This window comes from Podarcis melisellensis (genome assembly GCF_964234715.1).
Source record: "Podarcis melisellensis genome assembly, chromosome: 10".
NCBI lineage: Eukaryota > Metazoa > Chordata > Lepidosauria > Squamata > Lacertidae > Podarcis > Podarcis melisellensis.
The window spans coordinates 50,637,598-50,660,530 of record NC_138542.1 but is presented as its reverse complement, the minus strand read 5'-3'; the positions used below and the strand labels follow the sequence as shown (position 1 = coordinate 50,660,530).

Sequence of the window (22,933 nt, the reverse complement as noted above, 5' to 3'; positions counted from 1 at the left end):
TTTTTGAACTGACAGCCTTCCCTCTGTTTTTTTTTTAAATACTGCCAACTCAGTATGCCAATTATCTAGATTCTTCCCAGCATACACAACACATTTTTGTTTGAGTCTGTCTTCCCATCCATTGTACTTGGACACTTTCCTTTCATTCTGCCCAAATCATGCTCCTTTTCATACTGTTCTGGTTAAATCCATAGTTAGTTCAGGATACTTGGAATAGACATGCTCTGGCTAACAACAAATGCTTTACTTTTATGGCCCAGGTAGCTCCCTCCTATGTGCTGTTCTCTCAAACAGGCTCTGAATATTTTCTGTTCTCTGTAGAATGAAGGAAAGCTTTTATATAGCTTACGATAAGACCTCTCTCATTTGTATTAGCCTGGTTTTACTGCTTCCTTTATCTCTGCCACCTGTGTGGCACAAAGCATTCACAGCAAATACCTTTCTTCAGGCACAAACCAAGCTGCATGCAGAAATTAAAGCCTTATGTTAGCAGGCTGTTATGGGGAGCTCCATTGAAGAAATCACTGGGTGGATGAGTTCACACAATGATTTAATTGCATCTAGAACCTGCTTTTGTGAAATCATTATTATGGATCAGATCAGTCTCTCTCTTTTTTAGCACCAGCTAAAACCAGTTGTTGTATTTTGCTTTAGTTTTATATTGCCATTTTTGTTTTAATAAATATGCATTTTCTGCCCTGGGACCTTTGTGTGAAAGGTGTACTATGAATGCACTAAATAAAATAAAAGTTAAAATAAACTTACAATATAAGATAAATCATGCAGGACCTTCACAATTAGGTCTCAATATTTTTTTTGTTTCTTTTTAACTTAAAAAGGGTTATAAACAGTGGCAGCGGAGGACAGGGTCTTTAACCCTTTCCCCATAATACAGTACTTTTTCCGATCCAAATCCCCCCCTCTTAGCACAACAGACAAATATAGGGGCACACAGAGTACACAGCTACTAAAAGTAAGGTTAACACAGAGAGAATTTTTGAGCTATATTCCCAATGCTGTGGTTCTGTTTGCACAACAGATTTCCATGTGCAAAACAGAGCTTCCGCTTCCTCTCCTGCTCTGCACACCTCAAAATTTGCTCCAGGGTGTTGGGAAATACTCTGGAAGAGATTGGGGGGGCATGAGGGAGGAAAGGAAGGGGAAATGGTGTTGCACAAGCAAAAGTCCTCTCACACAGTGTTGGATACAACTCTCTCCATCTTCATTTATCAACAAACTATTGCAATATAATTCTATTCCAGTATGCAAGTGCTTTGATAACACCTTGCTTCCTAACCCATTATATTCTGTAAAAGTATACATGGTGTGGAAAAGGCCAATAGGGAAGAACGGACAAGAGCAAGTACTAGTTTACACAGCCCTTTATTACACTACACAATTTACTACCACAGGGTATATTGATGGCCACCACATCTCCCATCAGCCGCCTCCCATCTGTTTTTTTTAAAAAAGCTGTATTTATGATAAATTAACAGTTAATTTAACATAAATGCAGTTTTTCTAAACCATGGATGACAGGAGCTATAGTCCAAACATCTAGAGGTTTAATTTAATATAAATACAGCTTTTATAAAACCATGCCTTTCAGGAACTTCTGATATAGATCTCTAGCTACAGAAGTGAGGTCACATTAGAGTCTCTAATGAAAACTATAGGGAGTGTAAAAAAAAAAAACCCTTGGCATTTGTTAACTAGTGTTTAACTGCTCATCGATTCTTTTGATAAAAGTATTTATTTTTCACCCTAGAAATAGTATAGAGAAACTAAACAAAATGTAAACATAAATTAAAGAAGACAAAAAATAACCACAACCACGCATATTAGAATCCCAGCTGGGTACTTGTTTTTTCAAACCAAATTGGAGGCATGGGGCCCTGATCCAGACCACAGCAGGGGGTGGGGACTGAGGGTAAAACCTTCCGCTTGCACAGCAAGGTCCTCATCCGGATTGGACCCCCTGTACTTGCAAGTGATAAAAATAAACGCTTGCACTCAGTGGCAAACTATGTGATTAGTGTCACATAGAATTTGGCCCTTAGTGACAGTTTTCACCAATTTTGGGCAGGGACCAGTAAGAATGATTTCCTGCATGTACAGCTGAGTGTTCCAGAAAAATAGGTTCACCCGTTTCCCTCTGATGATTCCCATACTTATTGTTGGGCATTATGGGACTCTTATCAAGGTGAGCCGGAATACACATGCACAGAATTGCCATCTGATGAACAAGGCTTATCAGAATGATCACTATAATGGATTTCTTTTTGCCAAAACAGTGCTTTAGCCACACTGATTCTTCAGAAATATGAGAACTTTTCAGTGGCTTTTCGTGACCTCTGGTCATAGGTGCTTCTAAAAACAGAGCTTGCCTCAGATGTTTTGCTGGTTGAGGTGGAGCAACAACTGGTACCCATAATCCGCACTCACCAAAACCAAGGTGTGTAAAACCCAAGACCAGCTAAGTTATTTTGGCGCCTGTGGTAGTAAATCCTAGAAGCCCCATTTCTGCCCTTTCCCTTGCAGCAAAATATAACGATAACGAATTAAATAACCAACAATATGCTGTCCTTTCAGGACACCTGAAATCTGCTTCCTTACTGTGCCTAATGGCAGGGCCGGTGCTATCCAAAAATGTGCCCAGTTGCAACCCTTTTCTTAGGTGAGCCTTTAAAAATGGTATGGTCTGAGCAGTTCAGTCCTATGTAGGTTTTTAAGGCTTCCACCTGTACCTTCCTTTGCAGAAGTTACATTATGTGCCTGGCAAGAACACAGCTGGCTTTGCCTCCTGCCAGTGCACACCATTCACAGAATCGAGCAGTTAGTGTTACTGACAGCTAAAGGCATTATCCATTCAACTTTGAACAAAAGAATTCCAGTCACTTGCAATAATACATCCACCTCCCCAGCTGTGCAAATGATACTAACCGTCACTGAACATCATTCTGCTTCTCTCATAAACTATTGAGGCTTGTTCTCCTGTCAGAATAGAATTCCCCTCTGCTCTTTTTGTACAGCCAGAAGCTATGGAGTCAACTCAACATGGTATTCCCTGCGGGCCATTTTTGTTATGTCTCTAATCTTACCCCCAAAAGCTGTTAGAAATCAGTAAATATGGAAAGATTGCAATCCAAACTTGATGGGTCATAAGAGAACGCCATTCCAATTGCAAGACAGCTGCAACATAGCTTCCCCCTCACCTTCCTGCTCCCAAGCTGGGCTGATCAGGGGTCCAATCTTTGATATACAAATATATCTGAAGATGTAATACTTGAGAGCACCACACCTTGGAGCAATCCACACTCAAGCTCCTTTAGTTTGCAAAACATCCCTGTACTGGTATTTTTCACAAATGCAATTATCATCCATGAGAAACAACTCTGTATCTCCCTTGTTTGCAAAACCATTCCATGCTGCATGCCAATTTGAAGTGCAATAAAAAGTATGTGTGTGTGTGTGTGTGTGTCTTAAGTCATGTGCACTGTTACATCTTTATCACACAATATGGGAACTGGGTAGTACTTGAAAGTTCACCTTTTTAAAAAACAAAACAAAAAAACAACACCTCCATGCATGCACACCTCCTTAGTTGATCCAATTTAATGGAGAAAGTGATTTCTGGGTAGGTGGGGCATGGAAGTCTCAACGCCCCCAGCAAAGACCCTGTTACCCCAAGGGTCCTTTCTGTATGTGTGTGGGAGGGGTCTCTCCTAGCCTGTTCTGGGAATGTAGCCTTTTCTCCCCTGCTCCACGCTAAGTAAATGGGATTGTTTTTATATATGAAATTGTTTTATGTATGCTTTGAGGAAGCGATTAATGAAAGAATGAATGAAAGAAAGAAAACTATGAGAAGAAATAAAATCTCATTGATTAGCCCAAAAATGTCGAACTCCAGGCAGGCAGAGATTGAAAGTCTGCCTGCCTTGAGCTCTGCATGTGCATTGGCAACAACCCAGCAGATGTTGGCTGCTAATGCAAAACCCACAGTAAAAGATCAGATGCAAGGCCTAAAGTATTGCTATATTTATCTGCTGTTTTAAAATTGCAAGCAGAATTGCAAAGATATATACGTACTTTCTTTTTGGCACCCAGGCTTTATAGCTCTCTCTGACTTGGAGAGTTGACCGAGACAGTCAACCTTTTTTGTGTGTGGACTATTAATTTCCAACAAAAAACAAAACACTTCTTCTTTTTTTAATATCTGCCCAAGCATATGGAAAATGTATATTTTCAATGTAACTGCAACTATATTTTTCAGTGACAATCAGTTATTATTAAGAGTTGGCCTGTTGGGGTTGTTTTTGGACCAAAGCATAGCTGCCACGCTTATCTTATCTGAGATTTATACGCCTATCCAATTTAATATTACATAAATAATTACAAATCATCCGTGAGACCTTGTCAGCTGCTCTGATCCCACAAAATGACTCGACCCGAAACCCCAAAGTACTCAGAAACATTCTTCACAGAATGTTTTCATAGGCACCACTTCAAAGTGGCTGCGGTTTAAAAATATGCTGCTATTTTGGTGTCCACTTGTGTGGGATAAAATTTCCCATCAGTAATAGTAGGACTGTAATAGGACTCCAGAGGAAATGAGAGAGTTAAGAAGGGTGTTCAAGGTGTCTTTTTACTGGTTAGAATGCAGTATGTTGATGAAATAATATTTAGGAGCCTCTCTTTTTTCTTGAGGTAACTGTGACTAACTGCAAATAAAGTCACAAAACACAGCAGAAGTTTATGCAAATTCAGAACCAAATGAGTTGTTAGAGCAGATCTTATATTTGATTCAGTATGCTCTTTCTTATTTATTTTTTACATTTATATCTCACCTTTCTTCCAAGGAGCTCAATGTAACATGCATATCCCCACAATAACTCTAATGTAAGTTGGGCTGAGAGCCTGTGACTAGCCCTCAGTTTTATGACTGAGCAGTGATTTGAACCCTGCTCTCCCAGGTCCAAGCCTAAACCTCTAACCACTGCACCACCCCGGCACTCTTATGGAAATTTTTTGAGGCTTTAGTGATCCACCATGCACGAGTAACAGACTACTGCTGGCTCACAAGCTATGTGGATCTGTCTAATGCACTTACTGCCTCTTGCTAGTTTTGCGATGTTACATAAATCTATACATTGGCATACATTGATTGCTGTTGGATTTTACGTAAGAACTGAAAAAAGCCTTATTCAGACATCCTATTACACATTAAGTGGTCCTTGCCTAATGGCAGCCAGACATGCCCTTCAGAGGTCACAATTTCAGTGGTAGTGTAGAGACCTACACACTTGCAACTTGGATGAGTGTAGTCCTCCTCCAAGGAAATTCTGGCCACTTGCTTGTGTAGAGGCGGCCAACTTATGCACATCTGCTCAATGGGCCTCTTCACATTGCCACCAAATTCATGGCCAGTGAGTGGGTGTTGCAGTGGTTGGGTTGTGGCCAACAGGTGAGTTCTCATTACCCCCTCGCATGTTAATAATGTGGGGCAGGGGGTTTGAAGAGGACTTACGTAAATATATTTTGGAAATAAACTTCTGTATGTGAGCAAAGAAGGATGTTTGAAATATCTCCTGATAGCAGGTGATGGGTTTTGCAAGAGAAACTGTGCCCGCATGTGCACAACTATCTGCTAAAAACGTACAGAGAATTTATTTTTTGTGTCCTAAGTACTATGTGTAAATGCAAGGCAGTCATTTCGAAGTAACCACTTAGTTAAGAATAGCTCCTGTGACTTCTATGGAATTATTCTGGATTAAGTGGTTTGTGGATTAGAGCTCTGACCATTTACAACCTCCTCCTAGAATACACTTCGCTGTGGCCTTACAAATCAACAAATTGCATTTCTATCAGGAGCAACAGAGGCAATGAGCATTGGTTCCCATGAGTGTCAGGACCTTAGTACTGGAATGCCAGGAGTGGCACCTTCTTCCTTCATAGCATTCTATGCCACCTCTGTACCAGCTCAGCAGCACTAGTGGCTTCACTGTGGGATTTAGGAAGATTTATTTACTTGCTCAATTATGCCCTTGTGTCCCATTTTGGTACCCTTAAAAGACCAGTTCTGGTGACAAACTGATCCAAATCACGTTTAGACTTGCTTTCAGGGATGGATGAACATATTTTTGAAGACTACACAATAGTATTTATGCAGTCACTTAAATGAAGACGAAACAAAGGAAGAGCCCCATATTAATCAGTACTTATTTAACTTGCTTTAGCTACATTCTTTAATTTATTTTAATTGGTGTGTCTGTGTTTGTGTGGTAGGTTTTTATGGAATTCAATAAGAAGTGAGACTTCTTAGCTCTACTGTAACCTAGAAGGGAAAATTTAGGCAGGCACAATTTCTCCCCCTCTTCCTCTTCTTCTACAAACCCAAATAGCTGCACCTGCAAGAATCTTTCTTTTCTTTACCACTTTTAAAGACCAAGAGCATGATTCCATATTGTGTTTGACATCTCAAACTGAGGCAAGACTATTCTGCAAAATATGGGTGACATAGGGAAATACTGCTGTTGTTCATCTGTAAGAAAGCTGATCTCTGTGTCTCTGTCATTTTTGGCATGAGAATCCCTGGCACCTCTCAGAACACAAAGTCTAAGACTTGTGTAAATATCAGGATATGCCTTTTGAAATTCACACTCTCTGCACAAACATTATTGTCCTAAAGAGAAACTTTCCTAAAGCCCAGGTCACATTCTGAACCAACTTCCATTCTTTTCAGTTCTGAGTAAAAGCAATAGAATTGCATAACATTGAAACACTATGTTGGTTTTCATTTGTTTGTAGGACAGGGATGAGGGTAACCAGCAGTTGAATCTAGGATTGCCACAGAAATGGAATTGTGCTTGAAATGTGTTTCCATGGGATAAGACTTGGGTGCTGGCAGAGCTGACCAATCTGTCAGAATCCGAAAACTTAATACAAAACTAGTCCTCCAAGCAGAACTATGGGTCGGTAACATCACCATGCTGGGACTCATCTGTGCCCAAGCTTGACACACAGAATCTAGGTATGGATTCATATTGGGCCATAGCTGATTTCCTAGATAATGCTGCAAACTCATTTCTTAGGTCAGGAAGAATAAAGACGACAGTAGCTGTTTCATAAGGCAGGTTATTTTGCTTCAAAGCTGTCACTAAATTAAATATAAAGGCTTGGCTTTTGTTTTAGGCTGTGTATATATTGCTTACAGTCACTTTGGCACTGAAAAATGAATTTGTGTCATGTTCAGAGGTATGTGGACTTTACAGAAGCCCTAGGCAATCGGGTGAATGTCTCCTTTAGTAAATAAACTTCACCATTATCCCTCTTTTTAAAGGAAAAGGTCAAAAGCCTGCATTTGAGCCAAAGCAAATTCTAATCATATTCCTTGCTTCCCTTGGGTAAATATTTATGAACAATTAAAATCTGGGTCAGTACAATTCACCCATGACTGATGGAATCTGAAGATAATATTCGCAGGAAAGGAGAAATTGTAAAAGCATTTTGTTACCCTTTATTAAAGTTACAGAGAAGTAGTCTAATTTGGCCCCTATCCTGCCCTCACCCTTGCATATATATTGTGGCTTTGGCTTATCTGTATTTGCACAAGGAATTTGAAATTACAGAATGTGCATCCCTCTCTGAGAAATTCTTCTAGTCTAGAAACTCACTAAAACTCCTCAGATGTTCTGGCTTAGAAGGAACCTTTCAATCTGACTTTAGGTGAAATTAGGTGACAAATCTTAATTTACACAATTTGTTTGATAAAAGCCAACACGCTTATTTCAAAGTAGCAGGCCTTAATGGGCCATCTTCCTGTTTAAGAAATAAATTCTCTCCCTTCTCCAGCACTAAATGGTTTCCTATCCCATCTTATCAGCAAGTCTGCCTCTCACTGGTCTGTGAACGAAACTTGTTAAAGGTGCTTGGCAGACGAGACCTGTTGAGGGAAGGGATCAATAAAACATGCTGATTCAAGACATCTATGGTATTTGGGGTGAGTCCATCTTAGCATATCCATTTACTGGGAGTATGGCTCTCTAGCACTACCAATGGAACAGTATAGCCACATAGTAGAGGGGAAAACTTCTGCAAGGAATTTTCTCTATTTCAAGTGTAAGCTAAGTAATCGTAAAAACCACACCCTGGAAACTTGGCTGTTAATGATAATTTTCAAATTTCCTTTGATATCTGACATGTATGTAGCAAAAGTACAATTATGCACTTGGACACACACACAGAGAGAGAGAGAGGGAGGGAGGGAGGGAGAGGGAGAGAGAGAAAAAAATCTTCCCAGCCCTGTAGCTTATGTTATTCATTAAACAGTTTTGGTTGGTTGTTTCTAAGAACATTTATAAATCACCAACTTGTAAGAAAATATCATGGCAGTGTTCTGTAAATCTTTTAAACATTGTAAGATTATAAAATAATAAAATACAGAACAAAAGACCAACACTGGATTAAATTAATTACATAAAAATACTTGATGAAACAAAAATGTTTTCAGAAGCTGATGAAATATTAAATTGTAGGGGCCTGTACGATTTCAATAGGAACAGTGTTCCAAAATACTGGTGCCACTATGCTAAAAGTCTAAGTTTGCATAGAAATTAAATAAATATGAGACAACTCTGGGACAGTTGATACATTTTGTTGATACATACTGTCTCCAGTGCTGAACTAGAGGCCAGAGATGCTATTGACCTGGTGCCAGCGTTGTTCATAAACCCTTCTCTTTTCATTACAGTCATCCGAGCCAAGGTAGTGGGCAAGAAGCTTATGAAGGATGGACCTTTTGGGACGATGCAATATACTGTCAAACAAATGAAGGTACGTACACAATCATACTGGATTGATAAAGTAAAACATTTCAAATTGTGGTAGAAATGCCATTATCTGAGAATAGATCTCATGAAACTCCATGATATGCTAACTACGGATGAATGGATTGGTCTAGTTTTGAACCAGTTTCATATATGTGAACTCATAAATTTGTTAGCATCAATTTGCTAATTATTTTTTAATAGAACCTGCAAATTTCCCCAGTACTTTTAAATGTGTTGCTTCTCAAAATGCATATTTTCCTACTTATTTTACCCTATTAGCACTGGAATAAAATCTTCCTTTGGTGTGAATGGGAGCTCTTTTTCCAGTGCAAATAGCTTGTGTGGCCGGGGGTGGGTGGATGTGGCCTGGGGCTTCAGTGAGATAGCAAAGGGTTAAAGCCTACCTACCCTGTGGGTCCTGGTGCAAATAGTCCCACTCACCATGAACACATACCTGCTATTGTTAATTGTGTGAATAGTGTCTCACAATAGTTTGGCCCACAGCCTCTCAAAACACAAAGCTGACACATGCATGTGCGACAGTCCTTAGAAATAACTTCCCATTCTACTCCAGGTGCTACAGAACAGAATATTATTTGCCTTCTGGGCTTTCTCTCAGTTGTGGGTTGCTGCTCCCTATGCAGGAGGGGTAGTTGTCACTCTGACAACCTAGTTTAGAGACCATTTCAGTCTGCAGCCAGGGCATACCATGAAAACAGTTCATGCACGTCACCTTTTTATGTAGGAAACCAGTTGTGTGATCATGTCAATATTTATTTATACTATTTATAGCCTGTTACTAATTCTTCACCCAGTTTCAGAACAAGAAACAACAATAAATTACAAGAAAACAATATTTCATTTCAATACAACTTAATGTAAAAACCAACAGTATGCTATAACTGTGTAAACAAACAAACAAATAACTGCACCAGCCACGTGAGGGACACAACTTTATCAAATGCCTGGTGACCTGATGTCGAAATGCCATCAGTGTTGGTGCTTGATTGTACCTGAGAGGTGAGGACATCCCAGAGTTGGGGAGTCACTACTGTTGAGGCAGTTGTGAGTATTATTGTTATCCCATTTATATCCCACCTTCCTCCAAGGAGCTCAAGGTTGCCCCCCTCTCCATTTTATCCTCACATCAACCCTGTGAAGTAGGTGAGGCTGAGACTGGTCCAAGGTCACCCAGTGAGTTTCAAGGCCGAGGCAGGAGCTGAACCTTGGTTTCCCACATCCTGTTCTGACTGAGAGCAGCACCAGCCTATTTAAATGCCCTGGGAGTGGACCAGAGAGAAAACTTCAGCAGCCAGGTCTACTCCCTGGCCCCACCTCCCAAGTGGCCATGGATTAGTGCAAATTCAAACCTGGGTCCTGTGGGAACCCAGAGAGCACCACGGCAAACAGGGGAAGGGATCAGTGTCCAAAACAAACATTGCATGGGTTTGGGGGGGAGGAAGGAGCCCCTGTGCTGCTGGGTTGCAAGTGCCGCCTACCCTTGGACCGGGTAAGCGGCCATTGCAACGTAAGGGCCTTTTTTACTCATTTTCAAGATATTTGTTTGAAATGGAGATGCATCTTGACACAGCCACCTGACTTGCCCCCCCTGCACATGTTACTTTGCCACATGAAATATCAGTTCAAGATCATGAACTCCAAATCTCTTGCTTTCTTAGCTGACAGTGCCAATAAATGCCCACATCCCCCAGAGTGAGCTCAAGCAAGGCAGTGACATATCTGATAATTATATAGGGGCAACTAATTCTTGGACCCTTTGAGCCTGGTTAGATTTTGCTGCTGACTGTGGAGAGAGAGGGAGGGAGAAATAAAAGCGGCCTCATTGCCTTCACTTGCGCTCTCTCCTAAACTTTCTAGCCATGAGCAGCTTTTCCTTAAACCTTTTGCTCTGGACATTCCTTTGCCAACTGACCTCTTGTTATGTAATGTTAAAAATCTGCTCTGGTTTGTTTTTCTTGGCTGCAACATCTCAATCATAAGACTGGTTAAAATATCTTTAGAAGAGGGAGAAAAAAGGAACAAATAGAGACTCTGGCAGTGCTTGCAGAAATCTGAAACATATTAGACAAAGCAATGGTTTAGAAAAACAACCACTTGCCTGCTTCCTAATAACAGTAATTCTCTTTATAAGGAATCATCCAGCTAAGTATAAAAGCTGTGCAGCAACAAAGCCATCGCAAACTATACTTGCTGCCAAAACCAACCTCGACACACCTCCTTCCCTGGAGTGGAATTTTTGCTTGAAATCTCAGTTTCCCTTACTTTATTTAAAGCTGTGTAGCTCCATTGGTCTTTCTTTCTTAAAAAATCAAATCGCTTGTGGGTATTGTGCTTATGGCAGTGGTTGATAACAGCTAGGGTCTGCATTTATTTGAGTAAAAAAATGACATCAATAACTTTTGTACAGGCTACATAGGAGCAAGCTAGAGGTTTTGGCAGCCCAACGCATGTGTTAGAATGTAGGCTGTGCTGAATTCATATAAAGCAGAGATTGATCTGGTAATATAAAGCACCACAAGGTGTAAATAGATTGGATCCCAAGGGTTTGGACACATCCCTGTGCCAAACCTAAAATCTGCCAGGTGAATCCAGTGGTGAAACTTTTTGGTCAGCTAAGGATTGTTTCTCCCACATGATCATGTTCAGAGAAGTGATGTGTGAGATTATTCCCAGAATTCTGCTCTCCTCTAACTTTTACTGAGGAAGATTCAATTCCCTGTATGTTGTGAGAATGAGACATTTTGCCACTATCTGGCTACAGGACACAATGACTTATACTCACCCAGACACAGAGATTTGCTGATAAATATAGGAGACTGGGCTATGGATGACTTCAACCTACTTAGCCTTACTGAGCAAATAGAAAATATGAAAGCAGTGGCATAGTTGCTTTAACAAATTTAGCTGTTAGAATCTACATAACTGTAGATTCCAATTTGGGCCTGACAGATTTCATGGTGAGCTTTATGCTCCATAAATTTATCTAAACCTCTTGTAAAGCTGTCCCAGTTGGTGGACCTCATTACATTACAATGTATTCCACGGTTTAACTATATGTTGAAACTGTACAGTTGCATGAGTAAACCTTTTGAGTTTGTTTTTTGAAATATTATTTTCTTTCCCAACTGCATACTAAAGAGAACTAAAGAGAATATTTCTGATACGGCTTCAGTCCATGATGTTTTCTTATTGCTTGGGAATATAAAGGTAGCGTGTTCTGGGAATTTTCCAAAAGTACTGTAGCTGACCGTGCAACAAAGGAGGTCAGCATTACTACTGACACTGTTGGCGTCTCTACTCAGTTTGAAAGGCACACAGCACATGCAGCTGCCAATATCTTCACTCCAGCCCATTCTAAGGCAGAGGATAGGAAAGTTTTTATAGCTGTAAGGGAAAGCAGTTAGTATTTAAACCATGAATTAAAACTCATGAAGTGGCAGCAACCATTCTGTCTCGTGACATCCGTCTTAAGGCCACTGTAAAATGAGATGGACCACATGATTTGTACGTAGATTTTTCCTGCACAGTCTCACCTAATCCCTAGGAATGGAGGATTGCTTAATGGAATGCTGAGTCAATGGGAACTGGTGCTGTTCTAGCAGGCGCTACCAGGCAATGCTCATTAATACTTTGTTCTCTAACATTCATTTCCTAAAATACAGGACTGTGGAGACAGAAACATTCTAAGAGTAGTAATGCCGCCTTCTTGACAAAACCAACAGTCTATTCAGAATTACTCCTGTGTTGGAGTGGGTGCAGGTTACGAAAGATCCCACGGGATTGTGCCCTGAACTAATAAAAGCTGCAGGATATTCTGTGTGTGTTTTTAAGAACAAAAAAACAATGATTAGAGCTTTCTTTTCAGGAGACTTTCCTTGTTTCCACAGGCTGCCCTTGTTCATTGTACAAGGTAGCAAAACATGCCCATCCATCTCTGAAAAAGAGTTTCAGCATGCCTTACATTACTATCCCAAACCAGAACTAGTTAACTATCATAAGCGCTCCCTTCCCAGCAACTTTGGGAGCTGTAGTTCTGTGAGAGGCACAAACATCTGGAAGCATGAGGGGCATACATTATAATATAGTTTTTAACTTCTGGAGCTGAGGAAGTCATTCAGTAATGGAAAAGGGACATTACTGTGCTCTAATATTAGTGGTCCATTGAGTACACAAACTTATGCTTGATGCTGTACAAACCCACCATCTGCCAAATTTCCTGGGGCCACCATGCTAGAAAATGTACTGCAACATATTAAAATGAAATACAGGGTTGCCATCCTGGAGTTAGCTGTTTGAATACTCAGAGCTAAGAAATTCCAAGCTCAGTTATTTTTTGGTTGCATGATATTTTATTAAAAATTTTTTTTTCTCTCTCTCTATCCTTTTTAAAGATGTACAGGGGTTTTGACAAGATGCCACATGTTCAATATATCTACACAGAGGCCTCTGAAAGCCTTTGCGGGGTCAAGCTGGAGGTCAACAAGTACCAGTATTTGATTACAGGTAAAGAAATAGCAGAGTTGTCTGTCACAGCTTGCTTGCAGGGTGTATTTGTTTCAACTGTATTTTTAGAGGAGTTGCAGCTTAGTGCTAGAGGATGTGGATTACAAGTATTTAACCCACAAGTCTCAAAAACTAAAGTTTTGATTTAACTCTGCTTCCAAAATTATCTGTGCCGATCAGGTGTCGTCTGACTGGAACAGGTGCAGGAGAAGTGGCTGTTAGTTTTACATTGTAGAAGACAGTATCTTATTAATGAAAATTCACGCAAATTTGGGAATTATCAACATTTCAAAATTCAAAGTCAATTTTATTCTGAACATTTTCCAGTTGAACTTTGAGAGCTATTTTTTTTTTTAAAAAAAGAATTTTCAATCTTGATGAATACCAAATTCAGGTCTTCTACTAACTGGTATTCTTTTCTTAATCTACCATCATTCAGAATTGGAAATATTGGGCAATATTTAGACTGGACACATGTGAAATTGAATTTCTTGCAGTCATATTCAGATTAGCATAATTGCCTAGGGAATTCCTCCCACCCACCTCATCTTCTCAGTGCTAATTATATAGGTGTTGAAGACACAAGCCCTACATGAAAATAAGCAGGCGTGACATAGTAGGATACAGTTCCTTACTATATTTCAAAAGGTAGCCATGCTGTTGCTAATTCCTTGCATGTGGGAGGGACTTTTGTAGCTGGTATCAACTTCCAAACTGCAGAAATACTGGCACTACGGATATTTTCCACATCTGGGAATTTAACAAATTATTTACACTTGAATGGCTCACTTGCAGTTTTATTTTCTAGGCCGAGTTTATGATGGAAAGGTTTACACAGGACTGTGTAACCTGAATGAGAAGTGGGATCGACTGACTCTCTCCCAGCGCAAAGGACTCAACCATCGTTACCACCTCGGTTGTGGCTGCAAGGTGTGTGCTGTCTACGGTGACCACTCCTTGAGTTGTCAACAACTTCTTATATTGGGGATGGGCTGGGAAGGGAGAGGCAATAGAAGGGGAACTTTGGAATTTTATTCCCTGTGAAAATCTGGGAAGAAAAGAGCAAAATGAAAGCTCTGCAAGAGCTAGGAGCTCAGTCACACAGCATGCATCTCCCACAGGCTTAAGCAGAAGTAAGGAACCAAAGGGCCAGATTCCCTTCTGGGCAATCTTCTGGGGGCCACATGGCAGTAGTAGGTGGGACCAGCAGCAAAACTGAGTGGTGCAACAAATGTAAATTTTATATTATCAGCAGACTAGTTTCTACATACACATTTCATGGTATCTTCAATCCAGGTAAGCAAGCAAGAGGTATTATCAGAGTCCATGGACACATTCCAGCCACACAGAAATGTTCAAGGACAGTGCACAGCAGGGACAGTGAGGGATGTGGCTGAGGACAGGATGTTGCCTGGGAAGAGTCCTGAGGGCCCAATAGAGAGGCCGGGAGGGCTGTATTGGCTTCCTGAGGTTCCCTGCCAGGGACAGGGGCTTAGGGTAGTTCTATTAATCAAGGCACAGGTCAAGTTCAAGAATATGATTTTTGGACCGGCTCATTACAAAAATACTAGAAATATACTTTTCAGCTTTACAATTGGGTTGAATTTCCCTGCAACCCATGATCTGAACTCAGAGGTTTCCATATCAATGTGCTACTTTTCAAAGGAAACAAAACAAACTAATATAGGCACAGGACTTAAGTAAAGGTAAAGGGACCCCTGACCATTAGGTGCAGTCGTGGCCGACTCTGGGGTTGTGGCGCTCATCTCGCTTTATTGGCTGAGGGAGCCGGTGTACAGCTTCCGGGTCATGTGGCCAGCATGACTAAGCCACTTCTGGCGAACCAGAGCAGCACATTCCTGCTGGAGCGGTACCTATTTATCTACTTGCACTTGACGTGCTTTTGAACTGCTAGGTTGGCAGGAGCAGGGACTGAACTGAGCAACAGGAGCTCACCCCGTTGCGGGGATTCGAACCGCCGACCTTCTGATCGGCAAGTCCTAGGCTCTGTGGTTTAACCCACAGCGCCACCCGCATCCCCAGGCACAGGACCTACCAGGCAGTAAATCAAATCAAACTCAAATGGGGTTTAATTCTGAGCGGGCAAGTATAGCAATGCAACGTTAAGAGAAAAAGCTGCAAAGCGCCTGACTCTTCTTAAACCATTTTAGCCAACCCCCATCACTTGTTTTCTTTTTGAAACTACAGATTAAGCCCTGCTACTACCTTCCGTGCTTTGTGACCTCCAAGAATGAGTGCCTGTGGACAGACATGCTTTCCAGCTTCGGCCAGCCAGGGTACCAGTCAAAGCATTATGCCTGCATCAAGCAGAAGGAGGGCTACTGCAGCTGGTACAGAGGATGGGCACCTCCTGATAAAACTACCATCAATGCCACAGACCCCTGAACACCCCCTTTTCTTTGTTCCTTCCCTCCCATGCGGCTGAGCATTCTTTGGACACTAACTCATATCAGATCATGATGACAACCATGATATTAGTGCCTGTTTCTTGCGAATTTTAGCACTTCGAACTTTGGTGTTTGTTTGTTTTTTAAATCTATGCTGTCTTAACTGATTATCTTTTTGTTTTTTGTTTTAAATCACTTAAAAACAACAACACAATCGCTGTCACCCATTTTTGGTCAGAAGAGATTTATCTGGGAACTTCTGTTTGCACACCAGATAAATAAGGGAGCTTTGGCTCTCAGTTATGTATCACTCTCTATATAGCAATATAATCTATATTTTTGTAGGAAAACAAAAATCTCAAAAATTTCCCAGGTGGGTATTGTATCACAATTCCAGCCCCCTCCACAAGCTGCTTCTTCACTTACACATTCAATCCTCAGACCATGTAGATACTCTTTTTAAAAATAAATAAATAATGCAACCAGTTAGGATTAACAATGTGAGCAAATTTAAGCCACACACCGGATGGATGAAAAGAAAGTGATGATGTTTGAACTGGATGGAGCACTGGGGGGATTCAGCTGTCATGTGCATTAAAAGCACTACATCAAAATGCCTGTCTCGTTTGAAATGTGAATGTAAAAGCTCCATTGTAGTTCTGGGTTGTGCAAGAGCATAAATAACAGCTTTTAAAAATAAACTCCAATTAATGGGAGCGAATCCCTCTTCTAAGTACGGAGCAAACAAGTTCAGAACCAAATCAACACCAGGCATTTTGGGGTTTTTAGCCAGGCTTCCAAGAGGCCTTTTCAACATAAACCCCTAATACATGCAAACGTATCAATACAAAATAAAACAAATAAATACACTTAAACAAAGATACTTGGAAAGAGAGGCAAAGGGAAGTCTGGAGAAAAGGAAAAAAGTAATCTAATTAAGGCTATTGGCATTAAGAAATTAGATGCCAAAACACTGTTTTGTTGAATGGAAATGTATATAGATATGATGATATAAGCTATTTTTGACAGGACATGGAATTGTTTCATGCTATAAGCAATGACAAGTTTGAATCTTCACATTCCAAGTCACTGGATACTATTTTATTTTTGTGTTTAAAACTAAAGAGGTTGACTTTCCGGTGTTTCTGCAGTAGTGACAATAATGGGTGTTTATTCCCCATGCTATGTGCTTCCCTCCTCTCCTTTTAGCTGCAATAAGGGCCAACGCACACAGCTATTCGAAGACTGAAAAGTCACTATGTTTTCTCCTCTTCACCAGTCATTAACAAAGCAGTCTTGGGAAAGTGCCCTGGTTAATCAAAGTGAAAAACAATTCTGTTTCTAGGACTTTTCATTGTGTGGCGATTATACTATACAGGAGTCTTTTCACACTACCACATTGCCATATGAATTCTATGCGGAGAAACACTCCTTGGTCATTCTTTTTCCTTCTCTGAAATGATCTGCATCAGTCTGCATAGTAGCCAGAAAAATACGCTAGATAGGTATATAACACACCCATCTGTGCTACCAGAGAAATACTTAGGAAGTACAGAATTTCCTAAGGCTCTAGAAATCACCTTCTTGCAAGGCAATCCTATGCATGTCTTCACAGAAGTATGTCCCGTTGAGTTCAGTGGGACTTACTCCTAGGTAAGTATGTATAGGATTGTAGCCTAAAGGAACATTTTAGTGATGTATTACCTTGTTGGCTATGATTAAGCAGAGCTATGCTTGTGGGCTCAGTAAACCTTCTGGCAATAGGGATGAAGGAGGAGGTTGTCCCACCTTCACTGTGGACTTGGTAATTTGTTTGTTTTTATTATGAAAAAGTATAATATAAAAATATTGTAATAAAAGTATTTTACATTATAATGTTGTCAAGAAGCAGGGTTACTGATGGGATGGGCAACTATATACTTTGCGGAGGCTGTGGAATGGGGTGAAATATTGACAATGAACACAAGTTTTCTTTACAGTACTTTTTAAAAGTTGGTTTTGTGTGTGTGTTAATTTGCTATCTGTCTTCAATTCATTCCAGTGTAGAAAACAGAGCTGTCATAAGCTGGAAAGCGATCAACTTAAGCATGTGCCTAGCTACCTTCTTACAGGCAGGGAGAGCTTCATGTGTGCATTGGAGCTCCCACAACCACGAGAGTCATGACCTGGGGTTCATAATCCCTGTACTGTACACAGAAAACCAGCATATCCCAGAGAAATCTAAGCTAGGCCCCTTTTTGCTGATGTCTTATTTTTCTGTAGGAATTTATTTTAACATGAGGGAGCATTCAGTCATGCAATCCGTAGTCTGTAGACTGAAGTGGTTTTATCACGTGGTCTGCTGGTTGTGCATATTCGTCCTAATCTCAAGACTGCACCCTATGTTCTTGCTTGCTACACTAGGCCAGTAGCAAAGTTCATCCAGTGTTCCCTCTGGCAGCAGAGTTGGGCCCTGAGGCAGTGCTGGATTTAGGGCGGTGCTGACAGTTCCCCACGTAGGGTGCTGAGCTGAGGGGGTGCAAAATTGAGAAGATCCATTTAAGGGTGCTAAATTTTGGCCTCACACAGGGTGCCATATTATGAAAGACGACCAAAGTCCACCCCTGTCTGGAGCTGGGCTTTTCGTACAACGAGTGGGCATCCATAGCAAGAAGTGAGAAAGAGCAAGTTTTGCCAATTGTTAGATAGGACTCCGTGTGCCTGGTTTCGTACTGGTTTCCAGGGAGGAAATATCGACCCTTTAGAGCACTTATTTAAAGCCATCATTGTACTGTAATGGAATTGCTGACACTTTTACAGAGCTATTGGCAGCAGAAGCGTTCTTGAACTGATACTTCTGAAGAGCTACAATGGTGATAACTGCAGCACTAACATACTTCTAATCTAGCCAAAATCAATGCCATTGTTCTAAAGGTGTATCCATTTTAGTATTGAACCACAGGGGTGGATCCCTCTCCATACTTTGGAAATTAAAAGCTGCACAGTGGGCACTGATAATACAGCTTTTCTTTAATGTCATACAGAGGATTGTATGGGCACAAAATAGTGCACTTCACTACAATATACGAAGACATACGAGAAGTGTTTTAATGTTTTGAACTTGTCAAAACCTCTGTGCAGATTCGCTGTCCCACATAAGGTTTGAGGATAGTAGCTCATTCATAGCCAGTAGGATGCACCCTCCAGACCTGTCTATGTACCTATAAATCAGATCTTGAAAAATTGCCAAGGCCACATAAAATCATATTGAGACTTGAGTTAATCCTATCTCCACCAAGCCTTCACCCTTCTGAAATGGAAGTCAACAAGTCTAGCTTAAGTTGCAGCAGGCCAAATTCAGTGAAGCCAGTGTTATGACTGATGTGGGTAGGGAGAGTATTTCAGTGTTTCTAGCAGTGGTTGTTATTTATCAGCTTGCTGGAGATAAGGTGGCCTAAGTTCAGTTTGGGTCGTTTCTGAGATAAACCTAACATGAATTCAGATCTTGAAAGGCAAGAAGGGGAAGCAGCTTCCTGTTGACTGGGTTGTTAAAAAATGTGATCCGTATTTCCACTGAATGGCAGCTCCGCATTTGTATTATTTTCACTGACTGTAGAATTTTAAGATCATAGCTGAGACTTTACAGCTCTGCTATCAAGCTATTGTAGAAATCTCTTTAATTGCCAAGGCTATAATATATGTGTGTGCTTTGTAGGAAAACAAACAAAAAAACAAACAGGCCACCCATCGGGCGGGGGGGGGGGAAGTAAGTTCTTTTTGTATACAGATTTCCATTGTACATTACAAAAAGTAAAGAGTTGTTGGAGAGCATGCAACACAGCTAAGAAGGCAAGGGCAGAAGAGAACAACCTTTCACCACGCTGATAATCAAGCCATCAAAGAGGGTTGTTTGGGGTTTTGTTTTAATAGAGAGTCAAATGGAGGGTAAAGATTGAGGGGGAAGAACCCAGCAAAAAATACATTTCTTTGGGGAGATCTCCACATTTTTTAGTGTTACTAATAATCAGTAGTGGATGTTGGGGTGGGGTAGTTGCTGCTGCTTACTGGGAGGGAGGGTGGGGGGCAACGGGGTAGGGGGGAAGCTTGGTGCTGTGCAAATGCACTGGCAGGAGCGCCATATTTGCTGCATCTGAACAGCATCAAACTCCCCTGCTACCTTGGCTTTCCCACCCTTCATCCCGGTAAGCAGTAATGACTCTGCTGCCAGGAAGTCAGGTAAGCACCGCTGCCCCATCCTACTGCCTGCTACTGCTAACAATTTTTTTTATAAATCATTAAAAATAAAACAAAATTGCAAACTGCTTTATAATCTTTGCTTCATTCCCTTGCACAACAACCCTTGCCATCATTCCCATTTTACAGGTTGCCAGGACAAGAGCGGACTTGAAACAGGTAACCCTGACCCAAGTGCAACTCTCTATCCACCACACTGGCTTCTCAGCATTATAGCTATTAAGCTGTGCTTTGCACTTGGTGCATGGGCCTGAGCCATACCTGTTGAAGTCAACTGGCACCTTTCCATTGATTCCAGAGGTTTTGAGATGTAGGTCTGTGCAAGCCCAATGAAGAACCCTTATTCATTTCAAAGAAAGCTTAATCCTATGCCTTTCCGAATAAAGGAACCCCACTGAGTTCAACGGAACTTACTCCCAGGCAAGTATGCACAGGATTGCAGCCTTCTGCAGTCTTAGTATGTCCCATCAAACTTAGTGGGGCTCTCTTGTGAACATACAGGCACTGGGTTGGGCTGTAAATCTACATTCTTTTATCTTCTCCATTACTATCAGTCTGGGAGAAAACGTCTCCCCAGAAGGAATGTAATTTTTGCTTAGTTTTGTAGCACTGTTTACAGTTTTCCTCCTTGTTTTTGTTATTTATAAATTTTATATTCAATGAATGTATATTGTCTTTTAAGGTAATAATGTTCACTTTTTATAGTGTCCTTTTATTCTAAAACAATAAAGTGTTTTATTTCTATCACAGACATTTTCCCTTCTTTAATTTGTTTGACAGTTTTGAGCTATCTGACTGGCTATTGTTGGTTGGTGGCAGAATGGTGATGACTCATGTTTTTCAGACACTTAGGGTATGCTCACATTACCACTTACTCCGCAACCATATTGATCCTTTACAAATACTTCTACAGTATTTGATGTGCTTTTTCTCAAACCGGCTTCAATCCAACTAGAAAACTTAAGCCACATTCACTTAATGCTTAAGAATAGTGTGTGCATTTAAGACAGCCATCGTGCCTTTGCAGATAAGTGTGCATACACAGAATACAGCTTCATAAATAGAGTTCTGGGGTGTGGGTTGCAGGGGGCGGAAAAACCAAAAAGGTAATGTATATTGAATGAAGACATCCCTGCCCCCACTCTGATGTGAACAACACTATACAAATGTGGCTTGAAACCCAGTGCGGAAAAACAACCTTGCTGCATTTTAAGCCACTAATGTGAACATGACCTTAAGCTCCACAGCTTTCAATGGGTCTTATTCCTAATTCCTTAGAATTCCCACTCTGACTTCTGCGTCATCCCTGGGAATTCTCATTTCCTCTTTCTCTGTGCCAAAGCTAGGAACAAAATCTAGCGTGTGTTGGTCACATAGCTTTCTCATAATTATTATGCGTGAAAATTGATTTTTATTTTTTATTTGGAGGAGAAGATAACGATCATATGGGGATCACTGGCCATGTGGAAACGCAAGCAAGATTTGCATTCATTTACATTAGTTCAAGTTCATTTTGCTACTTTCAAAACTGTATCCAGTAATCAAAACAATATATGGCGCGTCATTTGTGAGGTTCTGCTTTATCCATCTTGAACTGCGAACAGAGTTCAGAAGATTAACAAGTGCAAAACAAAGCTCTAGTTACATGATAAGCTGAAATTCTATACCAAGTCAGACAATCAGTCCATCCAGCTCAGAATCCACACTGACTGGTAGCAACTCAGTCTATCTCAGCCCTACCCAATGATGCAAGGGAATAGAATGAGAATCCATCACAGAGAGCAGCTGGAGTAATCTAGTACAGTGTCCTCTCCTGCAGCAGCTCAGATCCAAGGGAGATTATGGCACTCACACTTTGAATAGTAGCATCCTCACTTCTTCTCATGCAAGAGGGTTCCCCCTCTGCTCTCCTTACACCTCATAAATTATCAGCAACTCTTGATGCCTCAGCCCTGGCTGCTTATAATTCCAGAAACACAGATGTTTTAGGCCCATACACAGTATTATAATTAAACCACCACTTAGAGGTTTTATTTGCAGTTAAGCATTATACAGCATTTGTTACATTACTAGAAACAAGCTGGTTCAAACTGGGGTTTTTGAATGTTACTGCCCTAAGGCTATGTACAACAAAAGAAAAAGTTCCCCAGAAAAAGTATGGGATGGTTGGCGGTTTTTGTATACTGCTCTGCATATATACCTCTGCATTTCTTTTGTGGATTAAGTTCTTTCTTTCAAAAGAAATAGTACTTTTGCTATGCATATCCAGACCTCTTTTTAGATGTATAAAAATAAATGCACCAAATCCTTTTCATGTTATAAGAAAAGATACCTGGACTTCCATGTAAATAGTTATAGTCCTTATTGAGATTTTAAATGAATAACAAGCAGTTCTTTTCTGTGAACCGCCCTGAGACCTCCAGTATAGGGTGGTATATAAAGTCTAATAATAATAATAATAATAATAATAATAATAATAATAATAATAATTCTAGAGTCCACTGGGTCACTGACAAAACCAAAGCTCCCAAAAGGAAAACTTGGGTGAGAGATGGGAAAATAATTTTATAACGAAAGGAAGTCAGTTTGGGTCACATTTTTCAAACAGACTTCACAGAGTAATCCTGATGTAAATGTTTATTAGCAATGGTATCACAGCCTTTTAAGTACTGTATAGTTCTCATCACTGCAAAGTTCAGACCAGTTGTAATGCTGAATGCAAACCCACACATCTTTCCAAGTACTGTACCACACAGTCTGCTTTATTTGTCCAAACAGGAGGAACAAATTCCTGCAGAAACAGCTGCATTTACTCTGAATGCAGTCCTGCACAGCAAAAATGATACTGATGGCACCAAGGCATGCAGACAGAAATACACAGTTATGGCCATAGGAAAGACTAGCATAATCAGGCCACATGCACAGCCTCTTCAGACAAAC

At 40.6% G+C, this 22,933-nt stretch overlaps 2 protein-coding genes across 4 annotated transcripts in view; one reads left to right on the top strand and one right to left on the bottom strand.

Moving 5' to 3' along the window:
* TIMP3 (TIMP metallopeptidase inhibitor 3) overlaps positions 1-20,742 on the top strand; it is a 46,824-nt gene extending 26,082 nt beyond the window's left edge. The window contains exons 2-5 of the mRNA XM_081928459.1: positions 8,750-8,832; positions 13,241-13,352; positions 14,161-14,282; positions 15,561-20,742. Coding sequence (XP_081784585.1) covers positions 8,750-8,832; positions 13,241-13,352; positions 14,161-14,282; positions 15,561-15,758 — 515 coding nt within the window. The 3' untranslated portion in view covers positions 15,759-20,742. The remainder of the gene's footprint in view (positions 1-8,749; positions 8,833-13,240; positions 13,353-14,160; positions 14,283-15,560) is intronic.
* Positions 1-22,933, bottom strand: part of SYN3 (synapsin III) — a 184,755-nt gene that overhangs the window by 115,580 nt on the left and 46,242 nt on the right. The gene's annotated exons all lie outside the window — the stretch shown is intronic.